This window comes from Carettochelys insculpta, chromosome 4 (genome assembly GCF_033958435.1).
Source record: "Carettochelys insculpta isolate YL-2023 chromosome 4, ASM3395843v1, whole genome shotgun sequence".
NCBI classification, from domain to species: domain Eukaryota; kingdom Metazoa; phylum Chordata; order Testudines; family Carettochelyidae; genus Carettochelys; species Carettochelys insculpta.
In genome coordinates this window covers 144,380-169,493 of record NC_134140.1, presented here as the reverse complement: position 1 = coordinate 169,493, position 25,114 = coordinate 144,380, and the positions used below count along the sequence as shown (strand labels likewise).

At 47.1% G+C, this 25,114-nt stretch overlaps 2 protein-coding genes across 3 annotated transcripts in view; one reads left to right on the top strand and one right to left on the bottom strand.

Annotated features, from left to right (window-relative positions):
* The window catches only part of M1AP (meiosis 1 associated protein), a 138,420-nt gene extending 125,337 nt beyond the window's left edge, over nucleotides 1-13,083 (bottom strand). The window contains exon 1 of the mRNA XM_074992109.1: nucleotides 12,979-13,083. The gene's annotated coding sequence lies outside the window, so the exon portion shown is untranslated. The remainder of the gene's footprint in view (nucleotides 1-12,978) is intronic.
* Nucleotides 12,997-25,114, top strand: part of SEMA4F (ssemaphorin 4F) — a 127,983-nt gene continuing 115,865 nt past the window's right edge. For both annotated transcript variants that reach the window (XM_074992108.1, XM_074992107.1), the window contains exon 1: nucleotides 12,997-13,194. In XM_074992108.1, coding sequence (XP_074848209.1) covers nucleotides 13,092-13,194 — 103 coding nt within the window. In that variant the 5' untranslated portion in view covers nucleotides 12,997-13,091. The remainder of the gene's footprint in view (nucleotides 13,195-25,114) is intronic.

Below are 25,114 nucleotides of genomic sequence, written 5' to 3'. Positions count from 1 at the left end.
AGGAATTATCGCACTGTTTTGGAAAGGGAAACAGCCGAGCTGGCTTTTATATTCAAATTCGGCACATTAACACATCGTTGAAATCGTGATGGGAACTTTCTGAGTCAGTATAGGGGCTTGTCTGCATACTTGGCTCAGTCTAATTCTTGACCTTCCCCCCCACCCCTCCACTCTCTGATTTGCTCACCTTGATTATCTTTTTCTGATTTGTCCTCCTTGCTTACTGTTTTTGGTTCTCTGTGCCTTAAATATTGAGTCTGTTCTGGTCTGGCTATGGTCTGAAGAAGTGGGTCTGTCCCACGAAAGCTCACCTAATAAACTATTTTGCTAGTCTTTAAAGTGCTACCTGACTGCTTTTCGTTTTGATAGTGTATAGACTAGCACGGCTTCCTCTCTGTTACTAATGTGGAGCTTGTTAGCATCCAGGGCAGAGAAGCTGCTTTTGTAAAGGGTTAGCCACTCCCAGTCTCTGTTTAATCCTTGGTTGATGTAGTCAAATTTGCAAATAAATTGCAAATCAGATATTTCTCTCTCCATCTGATTTTTGAAATTTCTTTGTTTTAGGACTGTTACTTTTAAATCTGTTATTGAGTGTCCAGGGAGATTGAAGGGCTCTCCCACAGGTTTCTCCACATTACCGTTCCTGATGTCTGATTTATGTCCATTTATTCTTTTGTGTAGAGACCTCCTGCATATTACATTCGCTAACACTGAACCCCTCCTTAGTGGCCACACACCAGAGCCTAGAGGGGCCACAAAATGTACTAGCCCTGCCTCCCCTAGACTCTGGGGCTGGTATGCAACGGGAATGTCTCCATTTTCTTTGTCTTTCAGTCAGGGACTACCATCAGTGAAGTTATTTGTTTTTTGGCCCCCATCTGACTGGTCAACTGGGCAGCGGCCCTCAACCTGAAAAAATATTCTCCATCCTTGCTTTAACACTTATCTACTATGGAACAGCTTCAACAGGACGGATTGAAAAGCCTCACATCAGAACATCCCATATCCTAAGGGTTAGAGCACTCTCCTGAGAGCTGTAGGAGACCCCTTCAAGGTGAAGTGGCCTGTTAACACCCTTCCAGTCACAGGAGTGAAGGGACAGGGAAGGCAGCTGAGGGGACGGGTGATGCAGAGGAGGCACAAAGAATCACATGCCCTCCAATACTGAGTGGGGAAGACTCAATGGGCCAGCAGCTGGCGACATAGTCCTGTCCATTTGGGGCAAGCAACCATCCCAGGCTCTGTGCTTTAGGAGACCCTCATGAGGACCAGGGTGGTTTGGGAGCTAGCTGTGGGCCTCGCATGATCAACTGAGTGGCAGGAGTAGGGGCAACCCATCCACAATCCACTCAACTACCCCTGGCTCCCAGATGTATCATTTGCAGGAGGGGTCTTGGCATATGCGATTGAATCACCCCCTGCACTCACCATCAACAGGATGCAGAACAAGATGGCTGAGAGCTGGGGGAGTGGAGTAGTTTGGGCCAGTTCCTTCCACTTCCTACTACTGCCAGTGAGTAGGGGAGCTCCTGACCACAGCTGCTATTTGCACCGGGCCCCATTTCATCTCCCAGGCTGTGTTGCTTTGGGCAGGGTTCTTGGAGAACAGGACAGAATGGGACTGGGGTCTGGAGGTGCTGTGTTCCCTTGTGTTCCTCCCCAGCAGTTGCCACTGACGAAGGGGGCATTGTAAGTGGGTTACAGATTGTTGTAATAACCCATTAACATCCCCTCAGATGCCCTCCTTTCTTTAACACCCTTCCACACATAGGGCAAAAAAAGTCACTTCACATTAACTAGACCATTGTACCAGGAGTTGACCATTTAGCGTAATTTGTTCTACTTTACATTTCTCTGTGATACTCTGAATCATAGAATCATACAATTATGGGGATGGAAGGAACCTCAGGAGCTCATCTAGTCCAGCCCCCGGCTTCAAGCAGGATCAACCCCTACTAAGCCTGTCCAGCCAGGACCTTGTCAAGCCGGGACTTAAAAACCTCGAGGGATGGAGAATCCACCACCTCTCTAGGCAACGCGTTCCAGTGCTTCACCACCCTCCTGGTGAAGTAGTTTTTCCTAATATCTAACCTACACCTCTCCCTCTTCAACTTCAGACTATTAGTCCTTGTTCTGCCATCTGACAACACTGAGAACAGTTTCTCACCATCCTCTTTAGAGCTTTCCTTCAGGAAGATGAAGGCTGCTATTAAATCACCCCTCAGTCTTCCCTTCTGTAAACTAAAAAAGTCAAAATCCCTCAGTCTGTACTCATGGGTCTTGTGCTCCAGCCCCTTGATCATTTTTGTTGCCCTCCGGTGAACCTGCTCCAGCACATCCACGTCCTTTTTATACTGGGGGGCCCAAACCTGGACACAGTATTCCAGAGGTGGCCTCACCAGTGCCGAATAGAGGAGAACAACCACTTCTCTAGATCTGCTATAAATGCTCCTCCTAATGCACCCTAGTATGCCATTAGCCTTCTTGGCTACAAGGGTGCACTGTTTACTCAGATCCAGCCTTTCATCCACCATAACCCCTAGGACCCTTCCCCTTGTACTGCTGCTGAACCAGTCAGTCCCCAGCCTATAACAATGCTTGGGATTCTTCTGCCCCAGGAGCAGGACTCTTCATATCTCCCTGTTGAACCGCATCAAATTTCTTTTGGCCCAATCCTCCAATTTATCCAGGTCACTCTGGATTCTCTCTCTACCCTCCAATGTATCTACCTCTTCCTCTAGTTTTGTGTCGTCCGCAAACTTGCTGAGGGTGCAATCCAGTCCCTTGACTAGGTCATTAACAAAGATGTTGAACAACACCAGCCCCAGAACCGAGCCTTGAGGCACTCCACTTGAAACCTTGAGCCTTGAGGCACTCCACTTGAAACTTGAAGCCATCCAGATATTGAGCCATTGACCACTACCCATTGGGCCCGACCGTCAAGCCAGCTTTCTATCCACCTTATAGATCAAGGATCCAATCCATATTTCCTTAACTTATGGGCAAGAATGTTGTGGGAGACTATCAAAAGCTTTGCTGAAGTCAAGGTCACATCCACTGACTTCCCCATGTCCACAGAGCCTGTTACCTCTTCATAGAAACTAAGCAGATTGGTCAGGCAGGACTTGCCCCTGGTGAATCCATGTTGGCTACTTTTGATCACTTTCCCCTCTTCCAAGTGCTCCAAAATGGATTCCTTGAGGACTTCCCCCATTATTTTCCCAGGGATTGAGGTAAGGCTGACCCACCTATAGTTCCCTGGATTGTCCTTCTTTTCTTTTTTAAAGATGGGCACTACGTTTGCCTTCTTCCAGTCATCCGCTATCTCCCCTGATCTCCAAGAGTCTTCAAAGATAATGGCCAAAGGTTCAGCAATGACCTCTGCCAATTCCCTCAGTACCCTCCAGTGCATTAAATCCAGACCCATGGATTTGTGTACATCTAGTTTTTCTAGATAGTTCAGAACTTGTTCCTTCCCCACAGATGGCTGTCCTCCACCTTCCCATATGCATTGTGTTGGACTATTGTGTGGGAGTTGACTTTGTCCATGAAGACTGAGGCAAAAAAAGCATTGAGTACTTCAGCTTTTCTTACATCATCTGTCACTAGGTTACCCCTCTCATCCAGTAATGGCCCCACCCCTTCTCTGATAACCTGTTTATTGTTAAATAGTAACAGAGATTCTGTCAATGACCTAAAGGTATGTGTGTTACTGAAAAGGAATTATCACACCGTTCTGGAAAGGGAAACAGCCGAGCTGGCTTTTATATTCAAATTCGGCACATTAACACATGGTTTAAATCGTGATGGGATCTTTCTGAGTCACTATAGGGTCTCATCTGCACACTTGGCTCAATCTAATTCTTGACCTTCCCCCCCACCCCTCCACTCTCTGATTTGCTCACCTTGATTATCTTTTTCTGATTTGTCCTCCTTGCTTACTGTTTTTGGTTCTCTGTGCCTTAAATATTGAGTCTGTTCTGGTCTGGCTATGGTCTGAAGAATTGGGTCTGTTTTACAAAAGCTCACCTAATAAATTATTTTGATAGTCTTTAAAGTGCTACTGACTGTTTATTGTTAACATGCCTGTCGAAACCCTTCTTGTTACTCTTCACACCCCTAGCCACCTGCAGTTCCAATTGTGCTTTTGCGTTCCTGATTACTCCCTGTCATTGTCCAGCCATACGTTTATACTTCTCCTTAGTCAACTGTCCACATTCCATGTCTTGTATGCATCCTTTTTGAGTTGAAGCTGACTAAGGATTTCCCTGTTAAGCCAAGATGGTTGCCTACCATGTTTTCACTTCTTACTATGCAGTGGGATGGTTTGTTCCTGTGCCTTCAGTAAGACTTCTTTAAAATACTGTCAGTTCTCTTGAACTCTTTTCCCCTTCATCTTTGTTTCCCAAGGGGTCCTGCTCATCAGTTCTCTAAGGAAGTTGAAGCCTGCTCTTTTGAAATCAAGGGTCTGTATGTTACTGCTCACCTTTCTTCCTTTTGTCTGGATCCTGAAATCTACGATATTATCATAGAATCATAGAACACTAGGACCAGAAGGGGCCTCGAGAGGCCATCGAGTCCAGTCCCCTGCCCCGACGGCAGGACTGACCACTATCTACACCATCCCTGATAGACATCTATCTAATCTGTTCTTAAATATCTCCAGCGAGGGAGATTCCACAACCTCCCTTGGCAACTTATTCCAGTACTTGACCACCCTGACAGTTAGGAACTTTTTCCTAATGTCCAACCTAAACTTCCCTTGCTGCAGCATAAGTCCATTGCCTCTTGTTCTCTCCTCAGAGGCCAAGAAGAACAAGTTTTCTCCCTCCTCCTTATGACACCCTTTAAGATATCTGAAAACCGCTATCATGTCCCCCCTCAATCTTCTCTTTTCCAAGCTAAACAAGCCCAATTCTTTCAGCCTTTCTTCATAAGTCATGTTCTCCAGACCTTTTATCATTCTAGTTGCTCTTCTCTGGACCTTCTCTAATTTCTCCACATCTTTCTTGAATTGGGGTGCCCAGAACTGGACACAATATTCCAGCTGAGGCCTAACCAGTGCAGAGTAGAGCGGAAGAATGATTTCTCGTGTCTTGTTGCCTTATGGTCGCTACAGCCCAGGTTTCCACCCTTCTATTTCTGCTATTAGTTCTTCTCTCTTTGTGATCAGCTGGTCAAGTTGTGTGCGGCCCCTGGTCGGTTCCTTCAGCACTTGTGTCATGATCTGGTCTGGGGGATTCCCCACCTGCTGGCATACCTTACAAGTATGGACATAGCCAGTGGCCTCCTGGCCCATTCCCTTCCAGTAGAATGACCTTCTGAACCGGGCCTTGGTTCAGCTCACCCCAGCATGGCCACTAGGGTGATCATGGGCTAAGCTTAAGAGCTTTTCCCGGTACTTAGTAGGGATCACCAACTGTCTCTGAGGATGCCAGTCCACTTGGTGTCCATGGGAAAGGGACTCCTGGTATAAAAGTTCTCTTTCTACCACAAACCTGGTTCTGTTTGAAGGGCTGAGAGGCAGTGGTTCATTTCTGGCTGCCATCCAAGCTCCTTGGAGGCTCTCATCTGCTTCTTGTTCTGCCTGGAACTGGACTCTTAGAGCTGGAGATGTCAGATCAGGTCCCACAAGAGGCAATGCAGGAGTGGAGGGCACCTGTACAGGGAGGGATCACTTTCTTCCGGGGTATGGGGAAGCGTTGTAGATTCAGCTGTCACTGCCGACTCCATGGTGTCCCCCGTGGCCAACTCTGACCCTGGCACTGGCTGTCCCACCCCCTCTGGCTCTGGAGCCAGCGTTGCCTGGGGCTCAGGAACTGGGTCACAGGCCGTGTTTGCATCTACTGGTCTGAGTTCAGGCACCATCACTGCAGGGTCCAGGGTGTCTGGTTATACAGCCTGATCCCTGTTCAGCTCAGGAGAGGTTTTAGGTGTGGAGGTCTGGTTAGCCTTGTTATGTGTGACCACTCCCACCCTTAACCTGGTTCACATGGTTGGCCAAATCTTCCCCCAGCAGCATAGGAACAGGGTAGTCGTCACAGACTGCAAAAGTCCAAGTCCCTGACCAGCCCTTGTACTGCACTGGTAACTGGGCAGTAGGCAGTTCAAAGGGGTTAGCCTTGAAGGGTTGAATGGTGACCAGAATCTCTGGGTCAATGGCCTTGGGGTCCACTAGAGACTGGTGGATCACTGACACCTGTGCTCCGGTGTCCCTCCATGCAACAATCTCCCGCCCTCCCACACTCACAGTCTCCCGCTGCTCTGGGGGGATCTGTAAGACATCGGGGCCTGAGGCTTCTGGGGGCAACCCCGGAGTGATGAGCTGCAGCCTATTGGTACTCTTGGGACAGCTGGCCTTGATGTGCCCCAGTTCATTATGTTTAAAGCATCGAACCATGGGTGCACCACTGGAGTGGGGGAGGTTCCCAGGGGATGGAATGGAGGGACAGGGGGAACCCTGGGGTCTTACTGGAGGTGTGTAGGTCCCTTCCCTGCGAGGTGGAGGTCTGGGAGGTCCCCTGTTGTCGAAGGTCCCTCTCAGACTGCTCTCCTGGCTGTTTTTCCCCCTCAGCTCCATCCATCGGATTCAGAGTACTCCTGCCTCTCTTAGGTTTTTCGGTTTTCCATCCAGGATGTACCCTCTAATTTCTCCTGGAACCCCCTCAGGAAACTGTTCCATCTGCATCAGAAGAGATATTTCTTCCCAGGTGTGGGCTTTCTCTCCAGAGAGCCATGTTTCCCAGTTTTTTAGTACACGACTGGCATGTTTGGGGAAGGGTGTGGTTGGGGTCCACTTGGAGGCCCTGAAGCGACATCGGGCCTGTTCAGGAGTGAGTCCCATCTTGAGTCTGGCCTCTTGCTTAAACAGTTCATGATCATTCACCATGTGCCCTGGCAGGTCAGCTGCCACCGGTAGAAGAGGACCAGTGATTTGTGACCTTAACTCCATCATGTACTGACCAGGAGGAATATTGTACCCTTGGCAGGCCCTCTCAAAGCTGAGGAAAAGGTCCTCGACATCATCCCCTGCTTGGTACATAGGGAGTCTCCTGGGAGGCTGAATGGTGATGGTGGCGGGGTTGTTGGGCGGAGTACCTGAAACGTCCATCTGCTTAGCTTTTTCCAGTGCAACTTGGGCCTCTAGTTCTGCTCTCCTTGTCTTTGCTGCTATCTTGGCCAGCTGTACTTCTCATTGTGCATGCCCGTCCTCGGCTTTTCGTCGTGCATGCCTGTCCTCTATCTGCATAAGGAACTCCATCTCTTTGTCAGTTAGAGGCTGGCCTGCCTTTGAGGCATACTCCCACATAGAGAGTGCTGGGGAGGGGGAAGTAGGGCAGCTGCCAACCCCTCCTGCCTCCTCAAGGTCACTTCCCTTTGGACTCATCAGGACATGCTCCAGTTTCCCCTCTCCACGGTGTGAATCTTCCCTGGAGCTGGACATTTTGCCTTGTTCTGAGGCTGCTTCTACCTCAGGGTGTTGTTTAGGAAGGGTTGGTTTCTCTAGGGCTACTTTGCCCAATCACAAAAGCATGTACTGGGCTCCTTCCCTGCTCTATTCTGGCTTAACCATCCAGTTGTCCCAAAAGCTAGAAAAAAAAAAAAACTGTTTGGGATGGTCTGTGTCTGGCTAAAAGTTAACCTTTTGTCTGCCCCTCCGTGAGGCAGCACAAAAACAAAAGAACAAAAACAAAGGTGAAAAAAGAACAGAAAAAAAATTGCAAAGCTTGCAGCACAAAAGAAAAACCTGTGTCCTTTTAAAAATCCTGGGTTCTCAACATGATCCCACCACTATGCCACCATGTCATGGCTCCTTCCCCACTGTAGCAAGAAGTTTACAGAAGAGAAGTTTTAGTTTACAGAAGAGAAGATTAGTTTACAGAAGAGAAAACTTAGAGGTGATTTAATAGCAGCCTTCAACTTCCTGAAGGGGAGCTCTAAAGAAGAGGGTGAGAAATTGTTCTCAGTGGTGTCAGATGGCAGAACAAGGAGTAATGGTCAGAAGTTGAAGAGGGAAAGGTGTAGGTTAGATATTAGGAAAAGCTTCTTCACCAGGCGGGTGGTGAAGCATTGGAATGCGTTGCCTAGAGAGGTGGTGGATTCTCCATCCCTTGAGGTTTTTAAGTCCCGGCTGGACAAGGTCCTGGCTGGGATGACGGGCTGGACTAGATGACCTCCTGAGGTCCCTTCCAGCCCTATGATTCTGTGATTCTGTGAAGACAAATGCAGAAGTGGGGGCCAGCAAAAATACCTCCAAAACCTTATTTACCAGGTTTTGGTATAAACTTCCCCCCCAAAATCCTAAAAACCATAGATTTTGGGGATAAAATTCGCTGCCACCACCCAAGTAATAATAAGGAAATCAGGGAGAGACTACTTGGGAAATCTCAGCCCCAAAAGTAAAAAACCAGGACACAAACATTATCCAATACCAGGTTAATAAAAAGAAAAAGAGAGAACTTTTATTATTACAACAATAGTCATGTTACAAGCCTTATGACTAGATGGAAGAGTCACAAAGTAAAATACATGGGGAGTCTCCACCATGGGCCTAGAACTTAGTTGCAAGGAGAGAAAAAGAACATTTCTAAAAAGTGCACAGACATCAGATCCCACTTCCCAAATCATAAAACAATAAAACCTAACGGGTTTATCTAAACTTTACCCTGCTTACAGAAGATTGAAGGGCCTGTTCTTGGAGGGAGATATTCTGTGTCTGTCTCCCTCATGGCTGGAAAGAAAAAGAAGGAACAGACAGAAAAAGGGAGGAGCCAAAAAATTCAATTCTTATCTACATTCCTATAGGCCAACCTCACCTGGCTAAGGAGGTTAACCCTTTTACTCCCAGGCTGCTGCCTAAGCCTCACAATCATGACAACTTGTATCAAGAAGTTATCTCCAACATTCTCCAAAATTTCCCTGGATTGTCTGTGTGCTGCTGTATTGGTCTCCCAAGAAATGTCTGGATGATTAAATATCGGAGAGGTAGCTGTGTTAGTCTGGATCTGTAACAGCAACGAAGGGTCCTGTGGCACCTTATAGATTAACAGAAAAGTTTTGAGCATGAGCTTTCGTGAGCACAGACTCACTTCATCTGATGAACTATCAAAACAAAAAGCAGTCATTCATTTTTTTTGATAGTCATTGTTTTGATAGTGTATAGACTAGCACAGCTTCCTCTCTGTTACTATTCATCTGATGAAGTGAGTCTGTGCTCACGAAAGCTCATGCTCAAAACTTTTCTGTTAGTCTATAAGGTGCCACAGGACCCTTCATTGCTGGATGATTAAAGTCTCCCATGAGAACCAGGGCTTGTAATTTGGAAGCTTCACTTAGGTGTCTGAAGAAATCCTCATCTACCTCATCTCCCTGATCTGGCGTTCTATAGCAGACACCAACTACAGCATCACCTGTGTTACTTCCACCTCTAAGCTTAACCCAAAGACACTCAACTGGATTTTCTCCCTCCTTACGCTGGAGCTCTGAGCAATCCTACTGCTTCCCCACATAGAGTGCAACTCCTCCTCCTTTTCTCCCCATCTGTCCTTCCTAAACAGTTTATAACCTTCCATGACTGTGCTCCAGTTATGCGAATCGTCCCACCAAGTCTCCATCATTCCAACCACTTCATACTTATTTGACTGTGCCAGGACCTCTAATTCTTCCTGTTTGTTCCTTAGGCTTCTTGCATTTGTGTACAAGCATCTTAGAGAAGTGGCTGATTGGCCCACTTTCTCCTCTGCACACAGGGAACCTACTTGATTGTTCCCTCCTTCGTCCCCACTTACCTCAGGGCTTGTGTCACCTTCCCCCGACAAACCTAGTTTAAAGCCCTCCTCACTAGGTTTGCAAGCCTGCCTGCAAAGATGCTCTTTCCTCTTTTTGTTAGGTGGATCCCATGTCTTCCCAGCAATCCCTGTTCACGGAAGAGACTCCCATGGTCAAAGAAACCAAATTCTTGTCTGCGACACCACCTATGCAACCATGCATTTACCTCCGTGATTCAACGATCCCTACCTGGACCCCTTCCTTCCACAGGCCATGTCTACACTGGCACCTATGTCAGCAAAACATATTGTACTGAGAGGTATGAATATTCCTCCCCTCTGAGCACCATAAGTGCTAATGCTCATGCTGTATCCACAGCAAAGCTCTCTCGTGTGGGCATAGATGTGTCTTCACTAATGCAGCCATACGGGTACACTTGTGCCACTGCAGTGCTGTATGTGTAGACATGGCACTAGTGCAGTGGTGTCCAAAACCAACTGAACTGATCACCACATGCCCCCTCCCCTGCCAGGTGCCACCCCCTCATCAGGTGCCCTACTCCCCCATGCCCCACCAGGCATCCTACCCGCCACCCCAGTGACTCAGCAGAGCTGTCACTGGAGTCATGCCACCGGAGCCGCCCAGCCCAGTCATGTGAGCCATGCCATCTGAACCCTGGAGAGCTGAGCCACACTGCCCTGCCCAGCCCAGAACTGTGCTCAGCACCAAGAACCGCGCTGCCTCAGCTGCCCAGCCCAGCCCTGCCCCCAGCTGCACTGCCGGAGCTATGCTGCCCAGCCCAGCCCCCATGCGCACCACCCAGCCCAGCCCGGAGAGTTGCACCGCCCAGCCCCGAGCAGTCCCATGGCCTGAGTGAGTCGCAGGAGGAGCCACCTCTGCTGCTGCTGACATACATCTCCCAACAAGTGCTGGGGTGCATGCATAGAGAGGTGGAGGGCACTCCACATGTGTGGCTCTAATGAGCTGCATTTGCCACATCGTGCAGTCCAGCTGAATGGCCAGTGTATTGGAGACTGTGGCACTAGTGTTTTCCAGACCTGCAGCAGAGCTCTGTGTTGCTCCAAAGCTTGTCTCTCTCACCAACAGAAGTTAGTTCAATAAAACACATTGCCTTCTGCACCTGCTATCTTGTGCCTGATGTGGCTAAACCAACACAGTCTAAGGCCCAAATATTTCCTGTTGGTGGAGCACGAAATTCAGCTCAGATTTCCCAAGTCCCAGGCTAGTTGTCTAAACTAGTGACTCATCCATCCTCTCAGGTAATAGGTGGCATGGGCTGGCTGGAGAAAGAAGCTCCTGGGTTACCCTGAGATGAAGAAGCAGGTGGGTAGAGATACACATCTCATATCTCACAGAGCTGGAAGGGGCTTCAAGAGATCATTGAGTCCAGTCCCCTGCACTCACAGCAGGGCCTATCACCATCCCTGACAGACTTTTATTTTTTTGTAAATCTAACCTGCCTCAGACCCTTGTAAGGGCCCCTCAAGGAGTGAACTCACAAGATTTACAAGAGCAATGCTCTAACCACTGAGCATCCCTCCCTACAACAGATGTGTGAGGAGCACAGGGAGAGGGGGTCTGTAGGGAGATTGTGGACATGCAGAAGGCTGCAGGGGAGAGGATGTATGTGAAGAACTGATGTGTGGGGTGTAGTGTCTGCATTCGCTTCCTCAGTCTGAATCTCACTCTGCTCAAAAGTGGTGCCTACAGGACTTTTCCTCCTGCAAACAGCATCTTCAGCCTTACCACTGGACTCTAGATCCTTCTTCTTATAAGGACCAGATGAGGTCCTAATGTGTCTCACTCTTGGTCACTTAATATTAGATTTTTTTCTTCCCCCTACAGAAGCTACTCCTCTGGGTCCCAGCCCACGGCCCTAAAGATAGCAGATCCCTGCTAAATGCCAACCTTTATGGTTTCACTGCTAGCCTCCATACCTGGGTTTCTGTCTACTCTGCAACAAGGCTTCCACAATAATCTCTCCCTGGCACTGTGGCTCCCTCCACCAGCCAGTCACCCCAGTCTTATCTTGCTGAGATCTCCAGCAGCATTGAGCTACCACTTCTCCTGCAGCTTCTTTTGTAGTCCTTCTTGGCTTTGTTGCCTCCTTCTTAAGGTGGCACAGTGGCAGTTTGTGCCCAGTATGCAACGCTGGCCCAATAACACACCGAGAGTGGAAGAAGAATCTTTATTTGGCATGCCAAGTAAGGTGCAGGGGGATCTCTCCTCAAAGCCTGCACACCTTGCAACAAGCAGTGTGCAATACTTATACCTCTCTCCTCCTTTGTTCACCCCCTCCCAACAAACCAGGGGAGAGTTTCTCATAATTCCCTTATCCACGCCCCCAGCTCAAACTGAATTCTTACTGGTCTTATGCCATTCCGCTCTGGTAATTCCCTATTGAGCAGGAGGTCAAGTACCAATAGATTATTAACAAAAAGTAAATTACAGGAAGGTAGAGTTATGGTCGTATAGAACATGAACAGGATCTCATTAACAAAACAATACTGAAAATTAAGGAGGATTTACTAACAATGCTAAATTCAATATTGAACCTTATGAGAACATCAATAAGCATTCATTTACAAAACAATGTGTCTATGAGATCAGAATATAATAACGTTTCCCGTGCCAACAGCTTGATCAGGTGATTTCTCCTACAGCCTGGCTATCCTGCCCAGAGGGTCTCTCTATGGCTTTTCTGCTGGGGCAGGGTATGGCAAGGTCACTAGCCTCCAGCAGGGGGGGTCAGGCCTGGTCCGCCCCTTCACAAGAACACAGGGAGATGGGGTGCAGAAGGCTACAGGGGACGGGTGCATGAGGAGAGGCAACGTGGGGGGAGCAGGGTGAGGGGGTGCAACAGGCTGCGAGGGAGGGGTGTATGGAGAGAGGTGATGTGAGGGGAGCACTGTGAAAGGCAGCACAAGGCTGTGGGAGAGGTGTGTGCGAGGTGAGGCGATGCGTGGGAGCAGCAGAAATGGGGTGCGGGGGGCACTTCCTGAACTGGGCTGCAGAAGGCTGCGGGGAGGGAGATGTGGGGGTGCGGAAGGCTGGCGGGGAGAGCGCTAGGGGTGCCGGGGACTACGGCGGGGGCCTAGGATCACACAGCAACCCGTCCTTGGCCTGCGGTCCCGCGTTTTCATTCGTGGGGCGCGGAGAGGGGAACCAGCCGTGCGCCTTGGGAGTTACCTGATCAAGGTGGCGTGACGTAGCATGACGTCACGGCTCCACCTGGTGGGGCGGGGCCTCTCCTGGTGCAGCGGCTGCCGGAAGCGAGCGAGAGCGAAGCAGCGCGACTGAGGATGGGATCCGGGCTGCGGTTGCTGCTGCTCGTGCTCCTCTTGTTTGCTGGGCTGGGGGCTGCCGCGCGCTCCGCCGTGCCCCGGACAGTGCGCCCCTTCCCGGGTAAGCGCGGGCCGGGCCGGGCCGGGCCGGGCCGGGGGGCGCGAGGTCCGGGTCTCCCCGCGGCTCTGACGCTCTGCTGCTGCCCCACCCAGGTAGCTTAGCTGGCTGCTCGGGCGTGGCTGCCGGCTGCTGCGGGGGCCCGGGGAGGCGGAGGACGAGTAGCGGCTGCAGAGCACTGGTGAGGGGCGAGTCGTGAGCAGCGTAGTGGCCGCGCCCCGAGAGCCCCACCACTGGCCGGCTCCCCAGCCGCGCCCATTTGCCCTGGGCGACGGGTGACATCACCGCAGCCCGCTGTGCAGAACCCCCAGCTTGCGGTTTGCTCTCGAACGTGCTGGGGGCTCGGGAAAGCTGCGGGTACCCGCCTGGAGCCAGCGGCCCTCGTCCGCCACTAACGCGCGGAAAGCGCTGCTCTGCCTTGCCTGGGGCGCTGTCTGGTGCGCCTAGCTAGTGGGGTTGCCCAGGGCCCTGCCTCCTTTCCCATTGCCGATCAGATTGTATCCCGGTTTGTTACACGTGAACAGCTGTATTTTGTACATCACCAAATGGGTTGTTGCCTTTGCTCTTGAAAAGGGCCATTACAGTTTAGAATTATATTAAAAGAAAACAATGCGTTTTAAAAAGAGGCACTCAGAAGTAAGAGCCCTAATTTGATAACTATGTCTGTGCATTGTGACGCTGGCTGAGTGATGGGAGTGGAGCCTGCAAGCCAGTACAAGGGACAAAGCTTCCCGGTGCTGCTGGTCCTAGTGCAGAGTCCAGATCTGGCCTGTGAGCCTTGGCCTACCCCAGTAGTGTGAGCTCCTGAGCCTTATGAGCTGTATCAAGGCAAGATATGGGCTGTAAATTCCCCATCCCTGTTTTGTGGTACTGGCTTTCAGCCTTTCCAGACTACTGTAGTCCTTTCAGAAGTTGGATTTGTTTTGCATTCCCCCAGATCTCAATTCACTTGAAGTTACTTGCTCGCAAAATCAGACATAAAAATGCAAGGGTCCCAGTGCACTTATTGAAAACTTGCTCACTTCCTTATTTTTATCATATAATTATAAAAAAATCAATTGGAAATAAATATTATACATTTCAGTGCACAGTATCTAGAAAAATATAAACTCTTTTGTTTGTACTGACTCCACTAATGCTTTTCACATAGCTTGTTATAAAACTGAGCAAATATCTAGATTAGTTGATGTACCCTCCAGAAGACTGCTGCATACTCCCAGGGTACACATACCCTTGGATGAGAATCAGTGGCCTGTGCATAGGGGCCTACTCCAGAGATACTTCAGCACTGCAACACCCACAGAGAAAAATCGGCAAGTCCTTCATGCCCACTGGCAGCTAAGCTCCCTCCCAACCCATTCTTGTCTGCAGCCCTACCAATTAACTCCTTCCTGCCTAGCTGTGGAGAGCTAGGGAGAGGCGGAAAATAGGGGCAGAGTGGGGGTAAGAAGAGCCGGGTTAGGGGGTGAGAGTTTGAGAAGAGACAGAGAGGGGGTGTGGCTGGGGCTGAGCATCTCCTCAATGCACCTGGGGAAGGCACCTGTGGATCTATGCGTTCCTTGGAGCTGCAATAAATGAACATGTCTTCATTAAAGAGTGTTTTCTTACATCGATAGCTAATGTAGTAAATAACAAGTAGCAAAAGTCTAATAGAGACAAGGTAGTTATAGCTTTAACATGAGTTATTAGCTGATCACGATAAGCCCTAGTGTCCCCCATAGTTTTTACCATAACCTTTGAGTACACTTTAAAGCTACAATCTGCTTTGTATCAGGTGGGTAGCTGAGTTAGTTTGTATTTTCAAAATAACAAGAAGTCCTGTGGCACCTTATGGACTAACAGATATTTTGGAGCATAAGCTTTCATGGGCAAAGATGCGCTTTGTCAGATGCATGAGTGGAAGGAGTGGGGGGTCAGAGGAGGTTTTCAAGGGGGTGTCTCAGTCAAGGGGAGGGCCAGAGTTGACAAGGTCTGTTCAGTCAGGGAGGATGTGGCCCATTATCAGTAGCTAATGTGGAGGTGTGAACATGGAGTGGAGAAACTGCTTTTGTAATGGACCATCCACTCCCAGTCTCTGTTCGATCCTTCTGGATGGTGTCAAATTTGCAAATGAATTGCAGCTCCACAGTTTCTCTTTGGAGTCTGTTTTTGAAGGTTTTTTGTTACAGGATGGCTACTTTTAAATCTGTTACTGAGTGTCCAGGGAGATTGAAGTGTTCTCCTACAGGTTTTTGTATATTGTTGTTCATGATGTGTGATTTAGGTCCATTTATTCTTTTACGTAGAGATTGTCCAGTTTGGCCAATGTAAATTACAGTGGGGCATTGCTGGCACATGATGGCACATATATTAGTAGATGTGCAGGTGATAGAGCCCCTGCTGGTGTGGTTGATGTGGTTAGGTCATGTGATGATATTGCTGGAGTAGATACGTGAGCAGAGTTGGCAGAGGTTTGTAGCAGGGATTGGTTCCAGGTTTAGTTACTGTTTTGTGATCTATAGTTGGTAGTGAGAATTTGCTTAAGGTTGGCAGGCTGTCTGTAGGCAAGGACAGGCCTGCCTCCCAAGGTGTGTGAGAGTGAAGGATTGTTGTCCAGGATGGGTTGTAGATCACTGATGATGTGCTGGAGAGGCTTTAGTTGTGGGCTATATGTGATGGCCAGTAGTGTTCTCTTGTTTTCCTTGTTGGGTCTGTCTTGTAGCAGGTGGCTTCTGGGTACACATCTGGCTCTGTCAGTCTGTTTCTTCAGTTCCTTAGGTGGGTATTGTAGTTTCAGGAAAGCTTGTAAGACGTTTGCCTGTGTCTGAGGGATTGGAGCAAATGTGGTTGTACCTTAGTGCCTGGCTGTATACAATGGATCATGTTGTGTGCCCTGGATGGAATCTGGAGGCTTGTAGGTAAGCATGGTGGTCCATGGGTTTCCAGTATAGAGTAGTATTTATATGGCCATCAGTTAGTTGTACAGTAGTGTCCAGGAAGTGAATCTCTTGTGTGGACTGGTCCAGGCTGAGCTGGTTGGTGGGGTGGAAACTGTTGAAATCACAGTGGAGCTCTTCAAGAGCCTCTTTCCCATGGGTCCAGATGATGAAGATGTCATCAGTGTAGCTCAAGTAGAGGAGGGGCACTAGGGGGTGAGAGCTGCAGAAGCATTTCAGGTCAGCTGTAAAAATGCTGGCATACTGTTGGGCCATGTGAGTGCTTCTCTAGGATGTTCCCACATGTTAACTAACGTAAGCAGAAACACACTTTTTTTGTAATGAAGATGAACTCAAATGATTGGGTAGAATTTCTTTGGAGGCTTCTGTTTGTCAGTATAAATGCATTGCATTAATGAAAGTAAACAAGCTATGACTACTGGTGTATTATTGCTTCCATTTCCTGTAGCATTCATTATAACTCTTCAGTTGGTTGGATCTACATTAATACTACTTAGGCTGTAATCTAGTCAGGATAGGGGACATCTGTAGTGGGCCTGGCACGTAGGGCTGGGGCTCTGTATGCTCCAGCCATATGTATTTTGCTGCTAATAGGCAGAAATGATTTCTGAGCCAGACTGTTTGACATTTATGGCAGTGATGGGATATGGCTGCCTTTCTATAGCATTCCTTCATCTATGGCTTAAATGAATTAATGTATTGCATATTCAGTATCAGTTTAAATAATTACTGTAAAAATGCCAGCCTTGCAGTAAGACTTAGGAACTAGGATCCTTCTTAAGCTGCTGCCTCATTTGTCTGGTGCTGGTTTTAGAATATTGATTTTATTTATTTTGTGAAGTCCGTCGTTTGCTTTGCCCCATTCTTACTGATGAATATCTGTGGAGAGTGATTTATACTTTCAGAGGGAGGGTTGTAAATGCATTAGCTAGCTGAAGGTGAAAGCATGTAGCTGTATCAAATCCCATGGAATGGAAAAGGTGGTAGAAGGAATGGATTTTATTGGGCATACGTGGCAGTATAGGTATAAAAATAGGGAATTCTGGGCTAGGACATGTTCAATTATGTTAAATGTTTCCTCATTAGATTCTGTTGAGTATAATGTGGCTTACATTTTTCATTGAAGCTACAGATTATTTTGTAACTATTTGAAATGTGAAAATATGGCCGAGGGAAGTTTTATGTACAGGAAAGTCTTTTGGGCTTGTCTACACTAGCTCCCTACTTTGAAGGGAGGATGGTAAGTAAGGTGTTGGGAGATTATTCATGAAGTGTTGTGCTGCATATGCAGCACTTCATTAAGCTAATTCTCCCCCATGGCAACTCTGAAGTGCTAAACTTCAAAGTGCTGGCTCATGTGTAGCTGCGGCTACACGCCAGCCAGCATTTCGAAGTTTAACACTGCAGAGTTGCTGCAGGGGGGAATTTGCTTAATGAAGTGCTACGTATGCACCAAAGCACTTAATTAATAATCTCCCAACACTCTACTTACCATCCTCCCTTCAAAGTAGGGAGCTAGTGTAGACAAGCCCTTTGCATTCGAAGGCATTGAGCCAAGTTGGAATCCTGAAGTTAAAACACCCTTTGAAATGCTGCTTCAGCTTTGGAGGTGAGCAAGGATAAACTAATTAAATGGCATTTTTGTCTTTTATGGGGAGCAGCAGATGTGGGCATGCCAGCTACAAGTATTGGCTTTGTGCCCAGCAGGACCAAAGTCTCAAACCAACATTGTGATGTAGGCAGCAAGGAAATGGAATTGGGAAAGCAATCTTCCCCTTAAATTTGACTGGCTATTCCTGAGAAACTAAAAAAGCAAACAAGTCCTTTGTATCTTAGTGCATAGAACGTGTTCCAAATGGATAGCCTCTCTCTAAGGCTCTCTCTGATGATTGCACACATCCAGAAAGGAAATTACAGAGTGCAAATCATGGGAAGTTCACAGTTCCTCCTTCTCTATTTGTCAGAGGGACAGTTTGTCAGGGACCCCTTTCACGTTATCATTTGAACTTCTCGGGAGGTAATCATACCGTTCCCTGCACTGCCTGATCCATTCATGCTGTCAGGCTAACCAATGTTACAAACTGGTTTCCCTGGAATAGGGTTAATGGTCACATTCTGCTGTTACACTTGTACTGATGCAGATGCAGAAGCAGCATCCACTGGTAGGTGGGAGAAGGAATTCAGAATAAATTTGTAATGTAAATGAAACAAAATGATAGGACAAGGCTGCATGGGACTCCTAATGTACAGTTCACTGACCCATGCTTGCAGTTGCTCATATCTATCACCTGGTTATCAGCCAGGTAGCTGTGTTAGTCTGTATCTTCAAAAACAACAAGAAGTCCGGTGGCACCTTATAGGCTAACAGATATTTTGGAGCATAAGCTTTCATGGGCAAAGAGCCGCTTCAATCACCATGGTGAACATCAACCCAGACAAATGAAGAGAGAAAGACAAAGATATATAAACTGAACAGGAAGAATTTATGAAAGGAGAAAATGGCAAGGAGTTCAAATAATGACCCAGCAATAATAGTCAGTCCCCAAAATGGTAACCCAAGTAATAAATAAAAGGTTTATAGTAACCTCCTTCTAAAGTTGCAGTAGGTTGCCCAAGACCTTCTACCTTAGGCTAATTAAAACCCTTGGGGAGGAACACTGGGGTGATCCCACAATGGAGAGTTGTCAGTAGATAGTAGCTGGATTTAAGATGGACAGGTGAGTGGCATCGCGGGAGTGATTCGGTGGAGCGGTGGTATTCTTTTTGGCTTGATATCCTTCAGAGTCGATGGAAAAGAGAACTGGCCTACTCTGCCACTCTGATGGGCAGCACCACACATGGAGTGATGTCTGCCTTTTATTTCCCTTTTGGTGGGAAAAGTCTTACATTACTGAGCCCCTGCAGGGAAACCCTGTAGGATCCCCTGAGGTAAAAAGGTGGGAAAAACCTGTTATATAAAGATGATTCACCATGGCTAAGCATCACTTGATCAGTCTTCCATTTTGTAAGTCCATATACCTTAGTGATAAATCTAGGTCATGTGAGCTGTACTCCATTTTGAAAGAGGTCATGTAACATTGCCTTATTATACAACTTATGAGCCTATTACAGAAACCTCAAGATTTTGTCCCTAACACCACTATGCCAAAGAGAATGGATCATAGTTACATACAATCATAGAACAAAAGAGCTGGAAGAGACCTAAAAAAGCCGTAGAGTCTAGCCCCCTGCTCTCAGCAGGACCAAACCCATCAGATCAGCCCTGCCGGGGCTTTGTCAAGGCGAGACTTAAACACCTCCAGTGATGGAGAGTCCACTACTTCCCTGGGTAGACCATTCCAATACTTCACCACCCTCCTAGTGAAAAAGTTTTTCCTAATGTTCAACCTGGACCTTCCCAACCGCAACTTGAGACCATTGTTCCGTCTTCTGCCATCCGTGACCACTGTGAACAGCCTCTTTTCAACCTCCTTTCAGTAAGTTGAAGGCTGTTATCAAGTCCCCCTCCAGTCTTCTCTTCTTCAGACTAAACAGTCCCAATTCCCTCAACCTTTCTTCATAAGTCATATGCTCCAGCCCCCTAATTATTTTGGTCACCCTCTGCTGGACCCTCTCCAGTGTATCCACGTTCTTCCTATAATTGGGGGCCCAGAACTGGACGTGGTACTCCAGATGCCGCCTCACCAAAGCAGAATAAAGAGGAATAATCACTTCTCTGGATCTACTGGCAACGCCCCTCTTGATGCAACCTAATATGCCATTAGCTTTCTTGGCTACAACAGCACACTGTTGACTCATGTCCAGCCTCTTGTTCACTACAGCTCCCAGGTCCTTTTCTGCAAAACTACTACTGAGCCAGTCAGACCCCAGCCTGTAACAATGCTTGGGATTCTTCTGGCCCAAGTGCAGGACTCTGCAGTTGTCCTTATTGAACCTCATCAGATTTCTTGCAGTCCAGTCTTCCAATTTGTCTAAGTCAGAAACAAATCAGAAAAATGCCTTTGGTGGCAGAGGTAATAACCCTTAACATTTAACTCTGCTGCTCCCGTCAGGTCTCAAGACAACACAGCCTGTCTTGTCAGCATGATTGTGTTTCCCCAGACTATCCATAAGGTGTTGAGGTGCAAATATCTCTGTGGGATCTGAGACAAGTGACATGGCTCTCCTGGGCCATTGAATTTAGTCCCCCACTATCAAAGGCAGCACCATCATATGATGGTGTTCATAAATTTATAGGGTGACCATAACTCCCTGTCCCAAATACAGGACAGGGAGATGTGAGGGGGGAGGGGTGGCTTCTCCAAGCCCTGGGGAGCCAGGAAGCAGGCGGCAGCTGCTGGCCCACCCCAGGGAAGCTGTAGTTGCCGGTGGTCTCTCTGCTTCCCCGAGGCTCAGGGAAGTGAAGGATGGAGGATGGCTCAAATATGGGACAATGAGTCCCTTTTAAAAAATATGTTGGGACACCTTTTTTATGTCCCAAATACAGGACCATGCTGCCCAATATGGGACATTTGGTCACCTTATAAATTTATCAAGTACTATTTTTAGAAAGACCCTTACTATTGAGAGTCTGTCCCAAAACTTCCCTCCTCTGGTGGTAAAGAGACCATCTCCAAATTTCCATCCTAAATTTATTTCGGACAGTTTATCCCTATGTTTTCCTGTGCCAGCCCTGTTCTGTAACTTCAGTAGTTCTTCTCCTTTCCTGGTGTTTGCCCCTTGATATGTTTGTAGAGCAGACTTAAATTCCCTCATTGCCTGCCTTTTGCTTGTCTATCGAAGCCAAGCATTTTAGTCTCTCCTTTCAAGACAGGTTCTCCATTTCTTCCTCTGGGCCACCTTGCCTCTGCAGGCTCACCCCAAACTCCACACCAGGGCCTCCACAAGTGTTGTAATTCAGATTGGGCTCTGTGGTGGGGTTGCTCCCCATAAGCATGTGCAGCTGTTGATAATAGCGGCAGGTCCATGGAGCTGCCCCTGACTGCTGGTTGGCTTCCTGGACTTTTTTGTATGCCTGCTGGAGTTCTTTCACCTTCATTCGGTATTGCATTGAGTCCCGGGAGTAAACTCAGGCAGTCATCTCACACAACATCTGCTCATAGATTGCTGCATTAGATTGTCCAAGCTGGGGCTCTCTTGTGAGCCTAAGAAGTGTGAGGCAGCTCTCTATCCTGAGAGCTCATGATTGCAGTAGAGAGCTACCTATGTGGTGTGATGGCTTCTGATGTGCTGCGATGCAACGGGCAAAGGACTTTTTTTTATAATGGGCACCCTTTATATTTGCGGGGCTAGGCTGCTGAATTCCAATTCAAATTCAGTCAAAACTTGGTGGGCTTACTTTGAGTTTCTTCCTGCACACCTGAGACCAGCGTACAATTAAGTGGCTATACTTGGAGGGTCACCGCGTAGTTTTGTGGGATACATACAGGATACTTCTGGAGGCTAATAATTTCGAATTAAGGACATGGTGCTTCCACATTAGCCTTGATTCAAGATTTTAAATTTGAAGTTGACAGTATACCCATCCCATAATATTGATATTTTGTAATTGGTATTAAAGCTCAGTAAATTGAGTTAATAGTATTAACGGTGAAGACAGTCACGTTTTAATATCAAGCTAACACCTTGAAATTCGATTTTTATCTTGTGGTTTAGACACAGTCTCAGCTTAATTTTTAAAGACAGAATCTCCACCAGAACCCTAAATAACGTGTTCCAATGGTGGTTACCTTCACTGTTAAAAAAGGTTATTTCTAGTCTCAATTTGTCCAGCTTCTGCTTTTAGGTGCTTGATTTCATTTCTGCCTTTATGTTGTCTGCTCTGGGAGAATGGGCGCTGGTGCTCTGTGGGGCTGCAAGCAGAGTCCAGTGCACTCTCTGGAAGGTTGACCTTGGTAATGGGTCAGAGGAAGCTGAGCACGTGGGAGTACTTTTGGTTGTGCCCAGAAAAGGCAGCTAATCCTTCCAATAGAAGGGAAACATCACATCTTTCCTTGCCGCTCAGGGGTGGGAGTGCAGATAAAGTGAATTGGGTGAGGAATTGATCTCCTAACTCTCCAACAGTTTTTAGCAGCCATCAGCCTTCCATTGGGTTGCAGGGCCAGATATACACTTTGCACACCAAGGAACAACATCTGCAGCGCCCTCCTCCCCACTGAAACTCTTATGATGCTCTGACTGCCAAAATAAAGATCCATTTTCTGAATTTTATTTAGGAGCTCAACTGTCCTTTTTAGGTTCTGCTTCTCAGCCTACAGCCATGCTACCATGAAGATCAACCCACTGAGGGTTGATCATCTGGGGTTTCTTTTCATGCATGCATGAAACAGTGCTTTCCCAGGGTAAAAGTCGATCCCAGAACTCTTTGTGAGCGGTGAGGAATAAGGAAGGTCAATGGGAGTAATGCTCTCACTGACCTTCCTCCGTGTAGACAGACATTGAAGTCAACCACAGATAAATCCTATTTTTAGTTATGCAATTGGTGTAGTTAAAATTACATATAGGCGGTCGACTTCTGTATCTAGTGTATCTTATTTTAATAACCATGCAGTTTCTTCTTTGTTTCTCTCATTGTCACTGGGGCAAAAAATACCCTGCACCAATATGTGTATGAAGCTTATTTTGTACAATCAAATCTCTGCTGGCCAAGTATACTATGGTAAAGGTAACAATATCTTTTTCATGTGTAATTCCAACAGACCCTGGTCGTCTGCAGGCAGAATTGAACCTCATACGTCTGGAGCTTAGATAAGGAGTCAAAAGCCGGCTGGTTGTTACCTAAGGCTGTAGACTTGACTTAAACCCTTGTAGTCCAAGTGAAGCATAGGTCATCCACAAATCTCCTCTACTTCCCTCTGTCCTGGAACAAAACTTCTAGCTGACTCCAGCAGTACCTCAGTAGTTGTCCTTCAGTCTCAGTAGATCTTCTCCACATTGTCCAAGTTCTTCCTCTTTTGCATTTTCTTTGTGGGTTCCTTGTGAGAGCTTGATGGACTATGCTGGAGGATGGTTTTCTATGAGTGTGGTCTAGCCATTCCCACTTTATGTTGATTTGAATATCAAGTGGTTCTTGTCCTGATCTGTTCCAAAGCTCCTCATTTATGACCAAGTCTTGCCAATTTGATGCAAAGGATGTGCCTCAGGCATCTGTTTATGAATGTCTGTAGCTTGTGATTTGAAGACTGTTTAGTATGCCAGATCTCGCATCCATACAAGAACGCACTCCTTCACGTTTTTGGTGAAGATCCAGTTTTGTCTTCGCAGATATCATTTGCGAACTCCATATGGGTCAAAGAGTCTTGAATGCAGCTGTTGTCTTCCCTGTCTTGGCATTCATATCCTTGACTGTTCCTCCGTCTTTGCCTATAATACTCCCCAGGTAGATGAACTGCTCCACATCTTCCAGGCTGTACAGAAGACTCTTTTTGTAAGGGAACTCAGTGCCACTGGTTGGGGTGGTAAATCACATGCAGAAGGTGTGTGGGTTACATATGTATGCATGAATAGAGCCACAAGCATAGATGCAGGCAGGTAATTAAATGCAGGGCATAAACACGGATATCTGAAGAAAGTGGTGATGTAGCCCAATCACAAACAAGCAGAGCTGTTACCCCGTGCAATATGACATCCTGGTGTTGTGTTGCCGCAGTTTCCCATGGAATGTTGTCATTGGATTGCTTATGGTTTTTAAGGTAAGGTTATGTTAACCACTTTAATGGTGTGTGTATTAACTTTTTAAATTGTAATGCACTTTTAGGCATCCATGTAATGCAGGCACCCCGAGGCTGTACCTACTGTGCCTAACTGGAAATCTGGCCCTGAACAGGTGGCACTGACCCCGCCCCCCACCATGTTCAGGAAGCCCCTTAGCTACTGTGCTCAGCAGTGAGATAACTAGGCTGACATTCACACTGTCTTTCCTGCCTTGCTGCACGAGTGGATTATAAGGAACTGTTGCCTTGTGATACTAGTGCTGCTGAAATTCTAGTGAATGTTGGCTGATGTGTCTATCATCAGAGTGTTTAGATTTACAAGCTTATTTGACCATGTCAGGTGTGAACTAAGGCTAGCTCTAGGACAGATTCTTCAGCTGCTGAGCATTAATGCAGGACAAGATGTGGAGATAAAATTTCTCTGTATCTTAAATGATTGCTTCTTGGGGCAGCTGGTACAAGAACCCTGATGTGACATGTACCCAGTCAACACGGGGATAACTGAAATCCCCTACTATTATTGAGCTTTTTATTTTGATTGCCCCCAATCTCTAATCTCCATTAGCATTTTATAGTCACTAGCGCTGTCCTGGTCAGGTGGTTGATAATATATCCCTGCTTTTACATTCTTATTTGAGCATGGAATTGCTATGCATAGAGCTTCTATGGAACAAACCCAATTCTTTCAGTCTTCCCTCATGGCTCATGTTCTCCAGACCTTTAATCATTCTTGTTGCTATTCTCTGGACCTTCTCCAATTTCTCCACATCTTTCTTGAAATGTGGTGCCCAAAACTGGACACAATACTCCAACTGAGGCCTAATCAGCATAGCGTAGAGTGGAAGAATGATGTCTTGTGCCTTGCTCACAACACTTCTGTTAATGCATCCCAGAATCATGTTTGCTTTTTTTGCAACGGCATCGCACTTTTGATTCATATTTAGCTTTTGGTCACTATGACTCTGAGATCCCTTTCTGCAGGACACCTTGCTAGATAGTCGCTTCCCATTTTGTGCATAAACACCTGTTGGGGTGGTCTTTTTAGATAGAATTACAAGTTTTAAAACAAAATCAAGACCTATCCTTCTGAAAGAACATTCATTAGGATTACTTCACATTGCTCCATCTACTGTTGGAACACACACAGACTACTTGTGCAAGCAAAAACAGTGCCATGTAGCACACTGAGACAGATTTCTCCTTGTCCTATCCCCAAAGGCTAAAGAGAACAATTTTTCTCCCTTCTCCTTTTAACCCTCTTTTAGGTATTTGAAA